The sequence below is a fragment of the Podospora bellae-mahoneyi genome (genome assembly GCF_035222275.1).
Source record: "Podospora bellae-mahoneyi strain CBS 112042 chromosome 1 map unlocalized CBS112042p_1, whole genome shotgun sequence".
Classification (NCBI taxonomy): Eukaryota; Fungi; Ascomycota; class Sordariomycetes; order Sordariales; family Podosporaceae; genus Podospora; species Podospora bellae-mahoneyi.
The window spans coordinates 5,904,842-5,922,553 of NW_026946359.1; the positions used below are offsets into that span (position 1 = coordinate 5,904,842).

Consider the following 17,712-nt stretch of genomic DNA (forward strand, 5'->3'; position numbering starts at 1 on the left):
GGTTTCGCCCGTGCTTTTTGGCTTGTGGTCGGCGGTCTCCGCGTGAGGTATGGGGTTGTGGGTTACAAAAGAGGGAGGACAAAAAAGTTGAAGAAATAGATTAATCTGACCCGGGAGTTTGGGGAGGTTGAAAGGGCGGAAGTCTCGGTGGACGGATTGGGGAGAGGATGGTGGTAATATGACGGGATTGTAGAACTATCTGTTTGATAGGTGGCATGGCATGGTGAGGTTATGTTTGGGGTTGTGGATTTGTTTACCTCTATGACAAGAGGTGTGTGCAGAGGGGTGACGTGATGGATAAGATGAAGCTTTTGATCACGTTATTGACAATTGGTAGTCGATCCGGGCCGATCCTCCCGGTTGCCGTCCTCTCTCTCGGTCATTCGAAAGAACGTTTGGGGGTCATGTCAGCTCTCCTCTCAAGTTTCAGCCCCCAAACTCCCCCCATTCCGGAGTGCATTTCATCTGCCGAAACGTGCATCCCCCAGGTTTTGATACTGTCTTGCAACGTCACCAGGTGTGAGTGGGCTCTTTTGCAGCTACCATCTCGATATCAGGCAGGTGCCCCGGACTCTGTATGTTCAGGTGTGTTCCAGAAGGGTGGTGTGATCGCTATGGTGCTCAATTACCTCACCACTTTCTCTCTCACACACACACCAGTGGGTTAGGTATCTGGTGTCCTAGCTTTCGGTCCGGCTAAATCGCTTGATTGCACACACTTCCCGACCAAAGTCTGCCGTCCCCAGGTATTCTTTGTCCAGTCCGGTAGTTTACTGCGTGCAATATAGATTACAGCTGGAAAAACGGCTAGGTCTCGTTGGAAGATTCTGAGACTTCCTTTCGGTCCCGAGCAATATATGGTCGACAGAAGGGGTTGCAGCTGAGGCAGTGCAAAATACTACAGGTCAATAAACCAGCTTGAAGCAAAAAGATTATGCTGTGTCTGAAACCAGCAAGTTTGAGAATTCGAGTCTCCTCGTATCTTTTCGTGGGGGATGGAAAGTGAAGGCGGGGGAAAGTTTCACTTGACTGGTGGAAAATGCATCATCGTGAGGGGATACATAAGCAGATAAAAGAAAATGGTGCAATCATTTGCTTGCTCACCCTCACACACACACCAACTTGCCCTGTTTGTGTGTGGGTGAGAAGAAAAGCAGGCTCAGTTGCGTGACCAACCTATTGGACTTACGTCAATCTTATGCCTCGCTCAGCATCCCGCTCTTGAAGCTTGTGAGGAGTAACTTACCTTATGTCTCGGACTCGGGAGAATACTCTTATCGAGCCAGTTACAGGCGCCCTTCTTCCCCTCTTCAGCCCTTTTCGTCACGAGCCTTGGCTGGCTAGCTACCAACCTACCCAACTCCATCCAACAGGCTGAACTTCTCTTCCCCATCCCGTGAATGACTCTGACTCGAACCAACCCCCACCGGCCCGCATCCCGACAGGCAGACTGTCAGACTCCGTACCCGGAGCATCGCCCTGAAAATAACCAAGCGCTGACTTCCACAGCGGCCGACAAGGCAGGTCCGTTGGGTGATTGGTAATTACCTACCTAGGTAGATAGCCAACCCGAAATCCAGCGAACCCGAGAAGAATCAGAACTCGTCATCAGCTCGGTCGGTCGGTCGCATCCCTTTGGGACTAATGCATGAGCTCAAGTCTCGGAAGAGGCCTCCACGGGAACAGTCACTGCAAAAGATGAAGCTACTGCGAAGAATATCACGAATGCAAAAAAGACCAAGGTACAGAGCAGTGTGAAAGTATGTAAAAGGTGTACTGAAAATTTAATTCGCTGTCCTAGCTACAAGAAATATTCCAAGAGAGTATCGATCGCGGTATCCATATGGTTGGGCGTTCCAGCAACAACCGGACCATGTCCGAAAGAAATGTCTCTCCCCCCCCTCCTCCTCTCACTGTTCAATTCCATATATGTCTGGTGGCCGTGAAAAGTATATCCAAAAACGAAAAAAAAAATTGTATAGAAGAAAAGAAAAACCGAAATCCACAATATGTACCCAAATCCGTCAAATCAAGTCCCCGTTTTCTGGCATCGCAAGGAGGGTGTGACTGCTTGTGGGCGATGGTGAACAGGGTCGGGCCTGTACTTCTTGATGCGACCATAAAAAAAAGAAGACTGCCCTTTTCTGTCACTCCTACCCAATTGGAGTCCCCCTCCTGCGAGGGATGCAAAGTCAGTTGAGCCATCGCCGTGTTACCGGCGACTCGCTCAGATATGACTCCCATCCCTTGCCGCTGTGTTCCGACCCATTTTCCTCCTCGGGGGGCGCTGCGAAGTCCGGCGGTGTGTGAACGACAACCGCGGGGAGGGCAGGCCCAAAACATGTTTGTGAAAGTTGGCGAGTGAAGGTGTTGAAGACATAAGAAAATAAAAATCGTTCATGAAGATGGTGTCGTCGTGACTGTGGTGTCCAGGTCGCAGCACGGCTCCGCGTTGCCGGGGCTCTTCCTCCCCGCAAGGGGCTTCCCGCGCAATGTTGACAAGGACAAATGCTCGCCGTTTTCCTTCTCAACCCCAATTTTGTTGTGTAAATTGTGTTGCCAGTCTGACTGTCTGCGAGAGATTTCTCCGCATCGCTGACAGGCCCGCGACGGCGATCCTCCAGTGTACAAAGGAGAAGGAATGATGTCGTAACAAAATAATCAATCCAAATCCGCCAATGTTCGCCGTGTTCCGCCCGCCGACCTCGCAGCAAAAAGCTCTGCTGGAAACAACCCAATACCAAGCGCCATAGGAAATACCATATGAAAAGAGAAGCCGTGTCCGAAATAGTAGGAGAGTAAAGAACATTAATCGTAGAGGAGATGCGTCCAAGAAAAATCAAAAAAGCCAATGCTCGCTTGCTAATTTTGCCAATCGAAAAGACCAAATACAAGGACAACGCAGAAAATCAGGCTGGGAAAATGTCCAAAAGAGAAGGAGAAAAAAGGCGGGCAACTCCTGTTCGCACAAGAGCGCAAAGAAGTAACAAATGTCGGAGAGCGTGAGCTGGTAGATATCTGTTTTGTGTGTGTATGTGTGTGTGTGTGTCGCGGGAGCGGAAGAATTGTATGTGTGGTGGGTTTGAGAAAAAGTCATCCCTGAGGAAAAGAAAAACCGAAAATGCTGAAAGCGCCCAACGCTATGCATGTCGTGTGTTTCATGCAGTGTCATTCGTAGGCCGTGAACCTCGTCTCTCGTGTCGTGTAGTCGTCATCAAAGGTGTTCCATAGCTTATGACCGGTCGTTGCCGCTGGAGGCTTGAGCAGAGTTGCTCTCAGCAATCATCTTGGCAAACGATCGGACGACGTCGCTTGGAACCTGGTCCCAGAGCAGCGACCGAGTGTAGACTTCGGCAGCCGACTGCTTATTGGCATTGCGCATGTTGGCGAGAGCCTCGGCGAGATTGCGTCTGCCCTGGCTCGTAGTCCTTTCGGCACCAGCACTAGGGAGGAAATCTTGCGAGGTCAAGTCATTATATTGCGCAGCCGTAAGCGAGAAGATCTGCTCGTTGGTCTGCTGTTCGGTGGGCCGCGTCAGGGCATCGGCCATCTCACCGAGCATCGATGGTGCGACGTTGTCCACCATCGGCGTGGCAAGCGGGAGCGATGAGCCTGAGGCCTGGGTCCAGCTGGTGCCGGATGGCTGAGGAGCCATCGCAGCGACCCCCGAGGGGGCCTGGCCGCTGACGCCGGCATCCTTGAGCACGTTCTCGAGGAGGGTCGCGGACGCGGCGCGGACATCCTCGGACACGCGGGGAATGCTGGGGGTCGAGCGGCTCGAGAGGACGAAAGCGCCGACGAGGAAGAGCATGAAGAGGAGGCCGCCAGGCTGGGCGGGCTTCTCGGAGTCGGTCGGCAGAGCGATCTCGGGCTTCTTGGTGGAGACGAGCTGCATCTCTTGCTTGACCTCGGCAGTCTGCTCCAAGGGGAACTCGCCAAAGACGGGCATGTTCTCCCAGGAACCATCCATGGTGATGCCGTCCATCTCGTTAAAAGCGCCGGGGAAGCCCGGTGCGTTAGAGGTGGCACCCTCCATGGACTGCACGTGGTTGGTCAGGACGCCGATCTTCTTCCGCAGCTCGCCCGATTCGATCGTGTGCTTGCTGATCAACTCGTCACGCTCTCTCTCGAGGTTGTGGGCATAGGTCTGGTAGTCCTGCTTCTCCATCGAGAGCTTCTCAAGCTCCCTCTGCAGATCGGCGATGGTGTCCTCCAGGGAGGAGATCACCTCGGTGAAATGCTTCTTCTCATCCTCAAGACGCTCAGTGTGAAGCTTCTTGCGTTGTCTGGAATCGAGGCTGTGAAGATGGTTAGTCATTGTTCGCTTGCATGGGGATCGAGGTACATACGCAGCCTGTCTGTTGCGAAGGAGTCGTTTCTGCTGCTTGAGCTCCTTGATCTCTTGCTCATCGGTGGACTGGGCAATCAACTGATCGATGTTGGTCAAGTTGCGCTCAGCGGGGATGTCGAAGCGTGCGTTCTTCTTCCGGATGCCATCACCCCTCCGCAAGTCGTTGTGAGAGCGGATCAAGGGGCTGGCGGGCCGCGGTCGCTTCAAGGCCTGGCTCTTGACATCCTGGGTCATCCACACGTCCTTGTGGGGGGAGGTGGGCATGGACTGAGGGAGCTGCTGAAACATGGCGGGCTGAGGTCCGGGGTTGCCAAAGGGCGTCGCTTGCACCTGGAAAGGGCTGGGCTTGGGGAACATGTTCATGGGAGCCGAGTCGTATTCCGCTGGGAGGCCGTCGAATGTCTGCATCTGAGGGGTGGCGGATCCAGAGCTGGTCATGGGCCAGGTCTGGTTCGCGTAAACGGCGTGCTGGCCTCGGTCCATCTGCAGGAAGGGGTTGTTGCTCTGAGCGTCAAAGAAGGGGTTGTTCGACGGGACGGCCTGCATGTCCACTTGCTGCCAGCTCTCGGTTTTTGGCGAGAAGAGCGAGGGGGCGACTGCGAAAGAATCCCTTCTGCTATCCGTCATAGAAGGGGAGTTCTCGAAGCCCGAGTCAATGCCGCTCTGGTCAAGAATGTTGTCGTCGAGTATGCTGTCAGCCTCCTCCTCAAAGTATTTTTGAGCATGGTTGGTGTCGACTGATAACGGTCCTCTGTAGAAGTTGTCCATTGGGAATGCTGAGACCATGATGGGCCACAGGTGTGATTTGTGATTTGTGTGTTGGGTGTTGATATTAAGAAGTGTGTGGACCAATTCCTATTATATGTTTGCGTTAGTTGTTGAGCGGACCGGGAAGCGGTGAGGGCGAAGCCACCGCTTTTTATTTCTGGGAGGCGTTGGGGGTCTGAGAGCAGGGGAGGCTCAGGGCGGCATGGATATGCGGAGAAAAAGAAACCAGGAAAAAATCCCGCTCAGGATCATGCATACCGGGTAGAATTTTCAGACTTCTGACATTCAAGCGGAACTGTTGGGGTGGTTGTGTGAAGAGGGCTTGGAGGGAGTGTTAGGTGGTATTGTTGTTGTAGGAGGTCGAGAAGAAAGGTGAGAAGATATGAGAGAGAAGATCAAGTGGAGGAGGATTGATACTGGCTTTTGTGGGGGATGTGCTAGAAGAAGAGCGGGAGGCAGGGGTGGGCAGGTTTAAGAGAACCAAGAATTCATGTTGTGATCCATGGAGGGGTCGAAGGAGGGGGGGCTTTGGGTGAGAGAGAAGCCGAAATGTCACTCACTCTTTGGGATCCAAGTCACACTGTCGTTTTTCTGGAAGGAGGGGTTATCAGACCTTGACTGGCAGTCTGCTGGCGATGATGGTTGGTGGTGTGGGTGTGTAAACGATGGTAGAGATCCTCGATCTTGCTTTCTGTGAAGACGAGGAGAGCATACAATGTTCAATGATGACAATGAGGATTGTGGATGGAGAGTGGGATGAAGTGGGTTGTCCTTCCCTCTATGTTATGTACTTGAAGGTGATCAGGGCCCGACTCTCTGCGAGCGCCGAAACAGAGCAGCCCAGGGTACGTACCCGACTTTGCCCAATTGAAGAGTGATGGGAGTGCAGACGGCTGTGGTACATGAGAGTGGATGTTGCGGAGAGGGGGGCATGTGTATGGGGGGAGACTTTTTTCGGAGAGGGGGAAGGGAGGGGAGGGGGGTGGTGCATTGTGGGGGTGTGTGTTCGAGGCTGGGGAGTGTAGCGAAGAGAGATCCGATTTGAAGGACCACCCAAACGTGCCGGGGGGTCCAAAGTACTCTCTCTGAAAACTCCCGGATACGCAACCAGGAAAAGGGCAGACTGAGCGTCGGACAAGAAACCTGCCTGGCGGGAAGCGCAACGGCGCAAACCAGGGAAGAAGCCCACCAGACCAACCGGCCTTGCGATTGACTGATGGTGATGCCCTCTGCCCCTCTCACAGTCCGTTTCGGAAGGGTACCTCTTGTGACCGCCCCGGTACTTGCATTCTGGAACGGCAAAGCAGATGCTAACGGTTCACAGGAACGAACGAAAGGAAGGCTAGAGTGGAGATGTGGACCAGTCGAACGGAGCCAGGGACCCTCCCAAATAGGACTGTATGAAAAGAGGAAGATATCAACTGGGGATAGCGGCCAGTCTCGGGCATGCAAACCGTAGCATCTGATATCAAATCAGTGAACGCTTGCCGGACCCAGGCTTCTTCCTGGGAAGCCGCCCCAGCTTTGTCCAGCCTGGCTGGTTCTGTCAGCCGATGTTCCAGCGGGGGCTTTGCCGGAGCCGAGTGATAGGTCGATTTTCACGGCATGGGGAGCGCAAAAAAGGGAACAGGACTCAGCACTGCTGAGAACCCGGGGAGAGGGCCGCTGAAGGGTGGGCGGCAGAGACGCTGTTCTCATGATTGGACTGGGCGAACGAGTGGTTGTGAAGGACCGCCTCGACAGGTTGGGCAGCGATGGCCATATGGCATCGATACCCAAAGTGCTTGCAGAACCAGTCGTCTGCCGCAGACATGCAGCTTCTCCCACACCCCCAAAACGGGTTTGCCAGGGCTCGCTCGAACCTCGTGAGCAGAGAGTGTGCCCCCGTGAGAGTGACCCCCCGTGAGAGTGACCCCCCGTTTTCTGGGCAGCACCATCTGATGGCTCCGGCAAGGCGGACTATCCTATTGCTCGGAGGGGTCAGAGGTGGGGTGATGCCATGACAGTAGCGCTGAAGATGATGGCGACGGCGACTGTGATCAAGACATCGAGATATGAAATCTGGAACGACATGGCGCCGCGGAGGTTCTGGCCTAGCGGTACTAGTAGCTAGCACGCATTGAGAACCCTTGAGGCTATTCTTGCGCGGGGTGTTGGAGATACACACAGTAGGCCGTGGTGGTGCTTTCGCGGGGGACAGGTAAATATCGCAGCGCCTACACTACAATCAATTCGTCAATGGCGTCAGGGTACTGTCACCAGGCATGGGATTCCTTCGTGCGACTGCGAACAGGTTCTCGTCATCGTCTTCAGCTTCAATGGGTGCCGCCAAGCTCTTTGCTCCGCGGCAGAAGCATGAGGGCCACGAGGCGTGGATGCCGTCTTCTGTCAGGAGAATCTGAAGGCTAGAGAAAAAGAGGCCATTTTGGACGAACGGTTGTGGATAAACGGGAAGTAGCGAGAACGGAAGTCTCTGGGTCCCTTTGCGGCACGATCTGTGAAGCTCCGCGGTTCCAATCATGGTCAGTCGCTTACAACGTCTGTCTGATAACGGTACGGTCACCTGACCTGCCAGGGTGCACCTGTGCCGACAGCCTACCTGCCTGGCCGAGATTCGAGAAGGCATGTTCATTTCCCCGGTTTTCTCAGCTTCGATTCTTCCATTCAGCATCCTAAAACGCGCCCCTCGCCGCTACACAGCATCTCCACGCCCCGACTGACACTTGACAGTCCAATTGTGTGCTCTGTATCACCTCGAACGGTCTCCACGCGCTCTGCTTCGATGGCCAGCATCTGATATCGAAGCATATCGTTCTATCCGCACCCGAGTCGCGGCCCGCAGCCCACAGCCTGGCGGCAGTCCAAACGCAAATAGAAAGACACCAGGCCAAAACGGATGGATGGATGGAATGGAAAAAAGTCGGTGGCTGGTATTTTGGAGTTTGGTTTGGATTGCAGCGCGTCGTCTCCACTAGACGGCGAGCCCGCAGGTGCGGAAGGGAAGCTGGCCACTCACGAGAGCTGCCCAGATGCATTTGTGCACCCGGCCGCATATCTCGAGGCCCGCGCCATCTCGACCCAAAACAAAGAGTCCTTCGTCTCTGCCCAACCGTCGGCCTGTTTCTATTCTCTAACGCGCGGAGGAGCGCGTCTGTCGGATCCAGAGCCGGTCACGAACGATGCACGAAAACCCACTCTATTCACACTTTTGCTCACTTGTGCTCTCGAGCCTCAGTGGTTGACTGTCAGGTGTCAGCAGCGTTTCGCGTCTCAGAGCATCATCGGCAGCCAGCCGGCAGGCATGGCACCCAATCGATTGTCTAGAGTGGTGACGGCGACACTTCACTTTACAGGCTCTTGGTCGGCTGCCATGAAAACATGAACCCCGAACCAAGTGATGAGCTATCAGCTAACTGTGAGATCAACACAACTAGGCGGATTGGAGGGCTTCCCCGGTGAGCTACTGCAAGAGCAGTCCCCGCCGTGCCCTTCCTGAGGTGCCATCAGCACTTGGTCTTTGCTCTGGCTCTATCAGTCTGTCTATGCTTTGCCCGCACACATGTGCGGTTCGAGATGATAGGCAGATTTCTCGGTGTTTTGATTCCTGCCCTGCTATCGGGACGACGAGTGTGGGACGACAGCAGCGTTCCGGAGCGGAGGCGGCTGCTGCGGGCCCGTTAAGAGATGCGGCAGCGGACCGGACACGGCCAATCACCACCTTGAGGCGATCGTGCGGTTCTGGGGGCTCATTATCCTCCCACTAAGCCACCGTCCCGACGTTGTGGGAAGTGCCCCTCATAATCCTTTAGGGGCCCAGGCCATGCAGATGGGATCGAACAATGTTGTTTGTTTTTGTCACGAGCAAAGCTATCATTTGTTGATTTTCAGCTTCGGGTCCCACGCCCAGCTCTGGTTTGAGAGACCATGGGATTTGCCCGTTAGACCTGCCCGCAATGCGTCCATATGACGGGACTGCTAGGAGCGGACACGCTCCCGGCTTGCTTGAGCATCTGCAGCCGTCGTTATGCAGGCAATATCTTGCGTTGCGATGAAAGAAGGCCCAATATGCAACCTAGCGAGGCGGTCCCTTGTGTCGGATCGATATCTCAACATATGCACTCCCACAAGCAAGCAGTTGACGATCACTGCCCAACGTCTGTCCGGTCTGCCAATACGAGCCCATCAGGATACTGGTTTTGAGCAGGTCTGCACGCATGCCTATGGTAAGTTGACTATCTAGGCCCCTTTTCGGGGACCGTAGCAACCATCCTATTCGTCGCCGATATCTGGGGCAGGTTTTCTCTCGCCAGTCGCAGAAAAGACTTTTCAGCAAAAAACGTGACTGACTCATAGGTTGATCTCGCCGATGGCAGAACATCAACTTCCTGCCCCAGTCGCACACTGTTTCCTGTTGCTCCTCTATCTCCTACGCAAAATCTGCTACGCCATAACCAGAATCGAGTCTTTCTGCCTTGCCTATCACCTACACGGGCATCCGTTCCGCTCTCGGCCAGTGTTCTGGATGGTTGAAAATCTTGAAGATATTCACAGTCGCACGATACATGACGCCAAAGTGGCACGTTCCCTGTTCCCTCTGCTCTGCTCCACCGCGTCTCCGTCGGATTACCCATTCTGTTACTAGAAGCAGCAGAGAATGCCTCCATACAAGCAAGGTGCAGCCATTGCGAAGGCGCCAAGAGTTGGGATATTGCACAGTTGAGCGGTGAAAAGGTCACGATGCTGCCTCGGCGTTGCAGAGAAGAGAGATTTTCCAAAACATACCCCGCCGCTCCGAGGCATTATTATTCCTCCCTCCCGCATGGTTCGGGATCCGACGACTGAGGGCCGTACGGACGGGCTCATTCTCGGCCGGCATCGCTGAGAAGGGAATGGCATAATGCAGCTATCACGGTCAAGACTTTCGAGAGCTGCATCGTCTTGGAGATTTCTGGTGGAACCTGGTGCTTCAAGAGGCGGATGCTGGACCTCGATCCGGAAGTCTGGGTCACTCGATGTGTGCAGGGTGCAGTAGTCCACAGGCTCTATCAGGACTATCAGGACATTTTGGGTCCGCCGCCACTGCTTGGTCCGGGTCGCTGCATCATAGTAGCACGCAACATGGGCACGAGACGCGAGACTAAGGTGGTGTAAGCAGCGGTGTTGCTTGGTCTCTGTTTTGCATTACATCACATTAGGGGGGTAAAGAGGGGGAGACCAGCTGATGTTTTGGAGGGGTAAAAGGAGGGACAGAGGCGGTGTCTAATTTTTATTTTTTGGTCGGCGTCTTCTCGCGAGGTCAAGGGCGGTGTTGAAGTTCAGCTTCATCGTCCTAGTGAAAGCACCTACTTTATCCTACATCACAGATGCAGGGCCAAGCTGTTGATCTAGGCCACGGGAAAAACCTGCTACGGAGTTTTTGTTCACCGAAAATTGTGCAGAAACGGAGACATTACGACATACTGCCTGGAAGACGTTTGAAAATCCCTTTTTAGATGCATTTGAGATCCAGGAAAACGGAAATCTACAGCCAGAATCTCAGCAAACAATGAGTAGCGGTGAGGAGGTCGGCATGTTTTACCCCTGGTCGCCAAGGAACCCGCGAATCGCAAATCCCCCTGCCCGCCCGGACTGTGGATTTTTGACTATGGACTTTTGCACACCCTACCCATATCGCCAATCTTGGTGCGGCTGCGAACAGGCCGACCGTGCGGCGATATCACGAGCTTCCTGGAGCGGGCGTTCTTGAAGTCTTTTGTGTTGGTCAATGTTTGTAACACGAGTCAGAGTTTGAAGCCACCGGGTTGGAGTTTTTTTCGGTCTCAGGGCCGTCTCCGGGTGCAGAACGGCACTCCGCAGGCCTTCGCGAAGAATCACGGAGAAGACGGGATCGATCGATAAACCATGCGAGTTTTCATACACACCGCCGGTGCAGAGACCGGGGATCAAAACGGTTACCAACACGCTACTCGCAGAGAGCCGAACCAGACTCTCGGTTTTTCTAGTCAACGAGGTCCCCATGCCTGTGTCCGGGGGAGCAAACTTTTTTTTCTCCTGCCTCCTTGTCCCCGTTTGATTTTTGTGGGCATGATGGGAAAGCTTGGTAGGGAGCGTCATCCATGTCTAATATTTAGGAAGCATGACTTTGCCCCTGGCAAACATGGCCATTGCTCGCTATCGGTGTCAGCACACCGTCGTCGCGGCTCTCTGAAACAGCCGCGCATCCGATGGATTCCTCCCTCGGCGTGTTGTTGACCGCTAGATCCAAATGACGTTCTCCTGGACGGAGGACTCTGGTGGGCTGGCGGGCAGGAGACGAAGTGAGCTGAGATGAGCTGAGCGGGTCATAGAGTGGCTTCACACTCAGATGTCGGGGGTTTGATGGATGGCGCAGCACATATCTCGATACCGGCGTATGCTCTTTTGGGAGGTATTTCAGTCATGGATTTCCACCAACAATATACCATATTGTCGAAAAAGCGAGTCAGGTACTATCTCTGCAGGCGTCAGCCCAGAGTAAGGTGATGAAGATGGCAGCCTGTTGCGTGAAAAGATCTCATATCTATAAACATATCAGAAGGATAGGATGACATCGCTCGTGCAGCGGGAGGAACCATTCACAGCCATGTCAGACCGCCCAACGACCCATCCCATGCAAGTTGGCTTGAGAGAAGAGCTCGGATAGGTGACAGGTCCTGGCGCTTACTTACATGCATGCAGACTTCAGAGCCTCCTTTGACCATCGTGGAACGCGGCCATCAGCTTAGCCTCAGCGCTTGTGAGGTTTTTCAGGTAAAGGAGAAAATGGAATGGAACTCGATACTATCTAGGGCTGCTAACACACACACAGCCTCCTCATGGTAAGTCAAACTAGCGAGCAGTTGGCGTTTGTACACAGCCTCAAGGGTCAATCGGTCAACTTTATGATAGGATGTGCTCCTGACTTTCCCCTCCCTAAGCTAGTTCTTGTGGTCAGTGAGTAGTGATCAATCAATCTCACAGCACGAGGTGAAACCAACCCGGGCAGCCCCAGACCAAAGGAGCTCTTACACTGTGACCGCATGAGCAGCTGCCACAACGCTTCCCCGATCCTGATGACATCTTACCACCAGACCACAACAGTTACATGTGTGGATTACACGGTTCTGGTTTCCCATAATCAGGACCATCCAATCTTCTCGACTCGATATTAAAAGGGGGCGTACTAAGGTCTACATCCCCAGAACAGACTGGCTGCTCACCTGCCATGATCGTCCGGCGCCGGGATGTTTTGACCGGTTTGGATTGCAAGCTGTTGTGGTATATTCTCCTTTTTGGGGTTCTCTTGTGGCTATGTTTGGGATGGGGGCAGGCCTACCGTTTCTGTTTTTGCCTGCCACAGCCCATCACGATGAGAGACGGGAAATAGTCTGTGGAACTTGCACGCCGGTTTGGTTTGCTTGGCCTTGTAAGGTTGAGATCTAGACTCCGATTTGCGCTCTTCGCCGTTTTTAATTTGTAGGCGCACACCTGGCACAAGCTTTCCCTGGTTGCTTGTGTGATGATGATAGAAGGACGCCACTCAGGAAAGGCTCCGGATCCAATTAACTCCTAGGATAAAAAGGAAGGAATTTGAGATACCTGCCAAAGCATACTGTCAGCTCTATCTTCATTTCTGGTCACCACTTGACAAAGATATTTCTGCCAGAACACTTGTCTGCAGTCCTAAGTGGGAACGAGAATATAGCTCTGTGTTCACGTTTGATCATCAAGTCATACAACCTCGGTCTGTTGTCCCCCCCTTACCTTAGCAAGGGGGTTACTGGTCCACCGCTATCCGTCCCATGGCTGGCAAGCGCTCATGCTTCCTTGCAACAATGACCTTCACACGCTGTGACTGAACCACTCTTTCTCCTTAGCATAGTTAGTTTAACCTACCTAGCCTGTGTCATATTTGCACTTTGAGCCTGGCTTATATGTTTTGATATCCTTTTTATGTGTAACTCAAACATGGTTGAAGAACATCCATATGAGGTAGGATTGGCAAGTGGCAGCCGGCGGACGCGTGTGACATCCATTCTTATTTACGGAGAATTTTTTTTTTTTCATCGTGTCGTAGTGGTGAGAACCGGCAACCGAGGTAGGCTAAGGTTTGCTGTGTATCACCTCATCGCGAAGAGGTCTTTCGAAAGCAGAAGAGGGAGGATAGTAGTTTAAGTGATCTTCCAGGTTGCATAGGATACCTCTGCTCCGTCTTTCAGCTCGGGGAAACATACCACAGCATCACAACTGTGGCTCGATGATAAGAATCCCGACCGCACAAATATCGAGCAAAAGACAAGCTGCAGTGGGATTTCAGGTCACGACTTGATCACTTGATTACTGGTCCTTTACCCGTGAAAACCCGCCGTCTAGCTAATGTCCACATTCCAAGCCCAGAAACTGCCTTTACACACATCCTAACGAACAACCCTTCTCAATGGTTGATGGTCTACACCAACTTATCCCTGCATCTCTCCCCACCAGAGTGAAGTAATAATGTACAACCAAACCCGTGCAAAAACGGGAACCGCGAATACGACTGTCATTCATCTTTTGTCCGCCCGTCTCTTCACCCCTATCACAACAGGCTCGCACAAACGGGCCGGACGACGCCCATTTCCCCTCCGCTGTTGATGTATCCTCCCTCCCGAGCAACCCCTTCCCATCGTCTCGTCTTACACAAACAAGGATGATATGACGTCCTCACCTTGCTTCATCAGCCCATCATGGATAACCACCCCTGCCAAGGGTAAAACTTCGTGGTGCGAGTAAGGTAAGAATAACAATAAGCAAATGAACGCTCGGAACCAATAGTAACCTGCTCAATTACTACCTCTCAAGTATGGTATCTTCATCGTGATGGTATCTCGATCCCAGCAACAGCCTCACATCTCGCCCATCTACGCCGTCCCAAAATCCCACAACCCCACCACCAGCGAATCCTTCAGCCCCTGTTTCTCCTCCTCCTCCGTAACTTTTGTAAACACCCTCTTCGGGATCATAAACTCCACCACCGGCGGCTTCTTGATCTCCTTGCCCATCTCCGCCTCGAACAACTGTTATCCAAATATGTTAGCATCTTTACCCCATTTTTCCACAACCACCCCCAAATCAAGAAAAAGACACTTACACTCCCATAACTATGATCCAAAAAGTCCTCCACATTGTACGCCTGCTTGGTAAACTGCTCACTGATAATCTTCGCAATCGTCGCCACATTCGGATGCCAATGCCCCTGCAGCTGCACCACCTCCCAAAGACAACTCTCAATCGCCCTCGTCTCCATCGGATCCCTCTCCCAAGCCAAAAACACATCCTCCACCCCTCCCTCCTCAATCTTCTGCTTCTCCTCCTCCGTCCTCGGCACCCTGTGCATCATGAATGTTGTCAGGGGGTGCTTCTTGAACAAGTTGTAAAACCAAGGCACAATAGCCACAATCGCACTCGGGGGCGCGTTGAGTGCCAACCTGGCCAGCTTCTTGATAAAACTTGCCACCATTACCGCTGGCAAATGTGATGAGCCGAGGAAGGTATCAAGCAACCGCAAAAAGCGGGAGCGGTGCTTGGAGTGGAGCATGTCTGCGTCTAGCAGGGAGTAGAGCTTGGTGTAAAACTCTGGGTAATCGAGGTTTCGTTCCTGGATGAGGTAAAAGACACCAGAGAGGGCCAGTAGAGAGATGGACCCGCCGGCGTTGTAGCAGTCTGTTAGGAAATCCATCAGGAGTTCTGGATTGGTGAACCAGGGCGCGATAGAGTTGGACATGACGCTGAGGATCTTCTTGCGCTGGTCTTTGCTCAGACCGAGTTGCATCAGGGCTAGCCAGGCGTCTTGGGCTTGACTTTTGTGTTGGGAGAGGGAGCGGACGGGGTGCCTTTTCTTGGTGGTTGGGGGTTCGATGTAGAAGGTGTCGAGATCTTTGTTGGAGGAGGGGACATCATCGATGTTGAGGAGGAGGTTGAAGATTATGGCGCGGACTGTTTCGTCGAGGTCGGCGGAGGGGTCTCTAAGGAATTCACTGATGGCTGCGAAGGTGTAGAATCTAATGTCGTCAAACTCGTCGATGAACTTCTCGGTAAACTCTTCCCGTAGTTTCTCGACTGGTGACTGGATGATGAAGTATATGACTTGGGTGAAGAAGTATCGTGGGAAGGCGGGTTGGTCCCGGCCGTCAAGGTGCTGAGCTTCGACTTTGAGGAGAGACATGGCCAACAACAAAGCTGGGAGTGCCAACTTCTCATTGTTGAACATGTGTAACAAGACTTCTCTAAAGTCTGCTAGGCGCTCCCGAAGCCATTTTGTGACTGTTGCATCCTTCTCTGACGCTTCCCTTCTCTCCACCAAGCAGCCCATGGCAAGTAACCGTACGAAGACGCGGCATAGTGTCTCCGAGGCGGCGATGGCGGTGGGACGATCCTCGTCGTTCTTTTGCGCAAGTTCGAGGAGAGTAGCGATGTTGTTGTAGTGTTTTCTGGACTCGAGGATCTCGGCTTCGAGCTGTTTGAGTTGGGCCTTGAGATCGACACCCTCGTCGCCGCCGGATTTCCTCCGTTTCTTGCTCTTATCTCCATTCTCTTGACGCTTCCTCTTCCCGGCCGAGGCCGACGACGGTTCCTTTGTAGCTGCTGCCATCTTTGATGTGGTTCAATCGCAATATTTCCCGCTCTTGTTGCTTGTTTCCTCCAAATTCCCTGCTCAGTGCTGCTTCGCGGTCGTGGCCTCCAGAAAATTTAAGTGGGGCTGTCGCAATGGAGCAGTGGGTTGTTGGAAAATGGAAATTTCACAGCAGGGATCCGGAGTACCGGGTCTTGGCAAGGCCAAACTTACAATTCAACATCAGCTGCGCTGGCACGTGACCTCGAGCTCTACGGCAAAGAGCCGGGAAGTACGCATTTCGTTAAAACCTCAATTCGCACTTGGCACTTGAGAGCTCCGTCAACGTCGAGCCGTCACCCACCCGATATTCCCATATTCACAATGGCCTCCCGCTTGGCGAGAAGTGCTCTCGGTGAGTTCGAGACCGGCCAACAGTTGCCTGCGAGGCGCCAATTGAGACGGCAATGACAAAGTGACTAACCACCGAGCGTCGCAGGGGCTGCCCGTCTCCGGCCTAGCATCGCTCCCCGCGCTCTGCCCGCCCTCTCGACCGCCATCGCGGCGCGCAACAGCTCGGGTGTTCCCGCCCAGGACCCCAAGTCCAAGGCCCAGTCCCTCATCGATGCGCTTCCCGGCAGCAACCTCCTCTCCAAGTCGGCCATCCTCTCGTCCTTCACCGGCCTCTCGATCTATGCCCTGAGCAACGAGTACTATGTCGTCAACGAGGAGACCGTCGTCGCCTTCTGCCTTCTCAGCGTCTGGGCTGCCCTGATCAAGTTCGGCGGTCCCGCTTACAAGGAGTGGGCTGAGGGTCAGAACAAGAAGATCCTCGATATCCTTAACTCGGCCCGCGCCGACCACACCCAGGCCGTCAAGACCCGCATCGAGGACGTCCAGCAGATGTCCGGCGTCATTGACGTCACCAAGAGCCTCTTCGCCGTCTCAAAGGTAGGATAGCCGGGTTATGTTTGCAGGGAAGAGCTGGAATGGGTGCTGATGCCATGTACAGGAGACTGCCAAGCTCGAGGCTGAGGCTTATGAGCTCGAGCAGCGCACTGCCCTTGCTGCTGAGGCCAAGACCGTTCTCGACTCGTGGGTGCGTTACGAGAGCCAGGTCAAGCAGCGCCAGCAGAAGGAGCTTGCTGCCACCATCATCGCCAAGGTCCAGAAGGAGCTTGAGAATCCCAAGACCCTCCAGCAGATTCTCCAGCAGAGCGTTGCCGATGTTGAGAGTGAGTTGGCTCAGATCTCCGTGCTTAGAACGAGCTGTTGCTAACAATATATTGCAGAGATCGTTTCCGCCAAGCAATAAACAGCTAAATAGCTACCCCAGTCGAGTTTTGACCCAGATCGAGATTCCCTTTGTTGTACCAGTGTCCATACACACCCCTGTGCATTTAGCCAATTCAAAACTTTTGACTTGTTCTATTTTTGATGGCCTCGAGGTGCGCTTTTCGCTTATCATGAGCTTTTGTAGCTGTGGAAGAAGCTAGGAAAGGGTCGGCAGGTCCCTAAGGGTTGAGACCTCACAACTGCAAAACTGCAAGTCCATGTATTATTATGCTGGAACGCTGTCTCTAGTTGCACAGGGTCAGGTTAGATCAGACTTCTAGCTTTCGTTTCTAGAGACGTATGAGACTGCCCCTCACAGCACGATTTACATGGGATATGCGGGGGTTTTACCCTCCATGTGTGATGTTTTGGAAAATAATGACTTCGTCCCAATTCAAACTACTTTGCAACCAAAGCTTGAGATTCCCATGAGATCAATGAGCTGCTCCTGAGCTCTTGAAGCTTGTGCCGGTAGTGCCCGTTACAAAACATGGGATTTGCCTTGCAGTCGGGTTGTCCAAGGTGGGGCTCTATGGCTCAGCAATTGAGGACGGGTCCCAGCACCGGCCAGCCAATCAGCTTCCAGAAGATTTTATTTTTCTGACTTCTTCAAAGTCCAAGCCGAATTGCGCCGTCTTCGAAAAAAGTT

At 53.2% G+C, this 17,712-nt stretch overlaps 5 protein-coding genes across 5 annotated transcripts; 3 read left to right on the top strand and 2 right to left on the bottom strand.

The window, feature by feature from the left end:
- Window positions 1–1,894: 1,894 nt before the first annotated feature.
- QC761_117610 (uncharacterized protein) lies at window positions 1,895–7,536 on the bottom strand. Its single transcript, XM_062875044.1, has 3 exons — window positions 5,680–7,536; window positions 4,350–5,206; window positions 1,895–4,298 (listed from the first exon to the last, which is right to left on the bottom strand). Exons 2-3 carry the CDS (start codon window positions 5,135–5,137, stop codon window positions 3,233–3,235), a joined length of 1,854 nt encoding a protein of 617 aa, XP_062738272.1. The 5' UTR covers window positions 5,138–5,206; window positions 5,680–7,536; the 3' UTR covers window positions 1,895–3,232.
- A 479-nt stretch (window positions 7,537–8,015) lies between these two features.
- On the top strand, window positions 8,016–8,501 carry QC761_0019960 (uncharacterized protein; the record flags this gene model as incomplete). The annotated part of the gene is made up of 1 exon (XM_062872064.1): window positions 8,016–8,501. The coding sequence occupies one exon, from the start codon at window positions 8,016–8,018 to the stop codon at window positions 8,499–8,501; it is 486 nt and encodes a 161-aa protein (XP_062738273.1).
- A 3,201-nt stretch (window positions 8,502–11,702) lies between these two features.
- Window positions 11,703–12,128, top strand: QC761_117618 (uncharacterized protein; the record flags this gene model as incomplete). Its single annotated transcript, XM_062875045.1, is given in 3 exon segments — window positions 11,703–11,743; window positions 11,749–11,976; window positions 12,119–12,128. Coding segments are annotated over 3 exon segments (279 nt in total).
- A 1,816-nt stretch (window positions 12,129–13,944) lies between these two features.
- On the bottom strand, window positions 13,945–15,887 carry NOC4 (Maturation and nuclear export of 40S ribosomal subunits interacting protein). Its single transcript, XM_062875046.1, has 2 exons — window positions 14,268–15,887; window positions 13,945–14,193 (listed from the first exon to the last, which is right to left on the bottom strand). The coding sequence occupies exons 1-2, from the start codon at window positions 15,765–15,767 to the stop codon at window positions 14,038–14,040; spliced, it is 1,656 nt and encodes a 551-aa protein (XP_062738275.1). The 5' UTR covers window positions 15,768–15,887; the 3' UTR covers window positions 13,945–14,037.
- Window positions 15,888–16,017: 130 nt separating this feature from the next.
- Window positions 16,018–17,345, top strand: ATP4 (atp4 subunit B of the stator stalk of mitochondrial F1F0 ATP synthase). The gene is made up of 4 exons (XM_062875047.1): window positions 16,018–16,143; window positions 16,228–16,679; window positions 16,741–16,963; window positions 17,021–17,345. Exons 1-4 carry the CDS (start codon window positions 16,113–16,115, stop codon window positions 17,041–17,043), a joined length of 729 nt encoding a protein of 242 aa, XP_062738276.1. The 5' UTR covers window positions 16,018–16,112; the 3' UTR covers window positions 17,044–17,345.
- The last annotated feature ends 367 nt before the right edge of the window (window positions 17,346–17,712 follow it).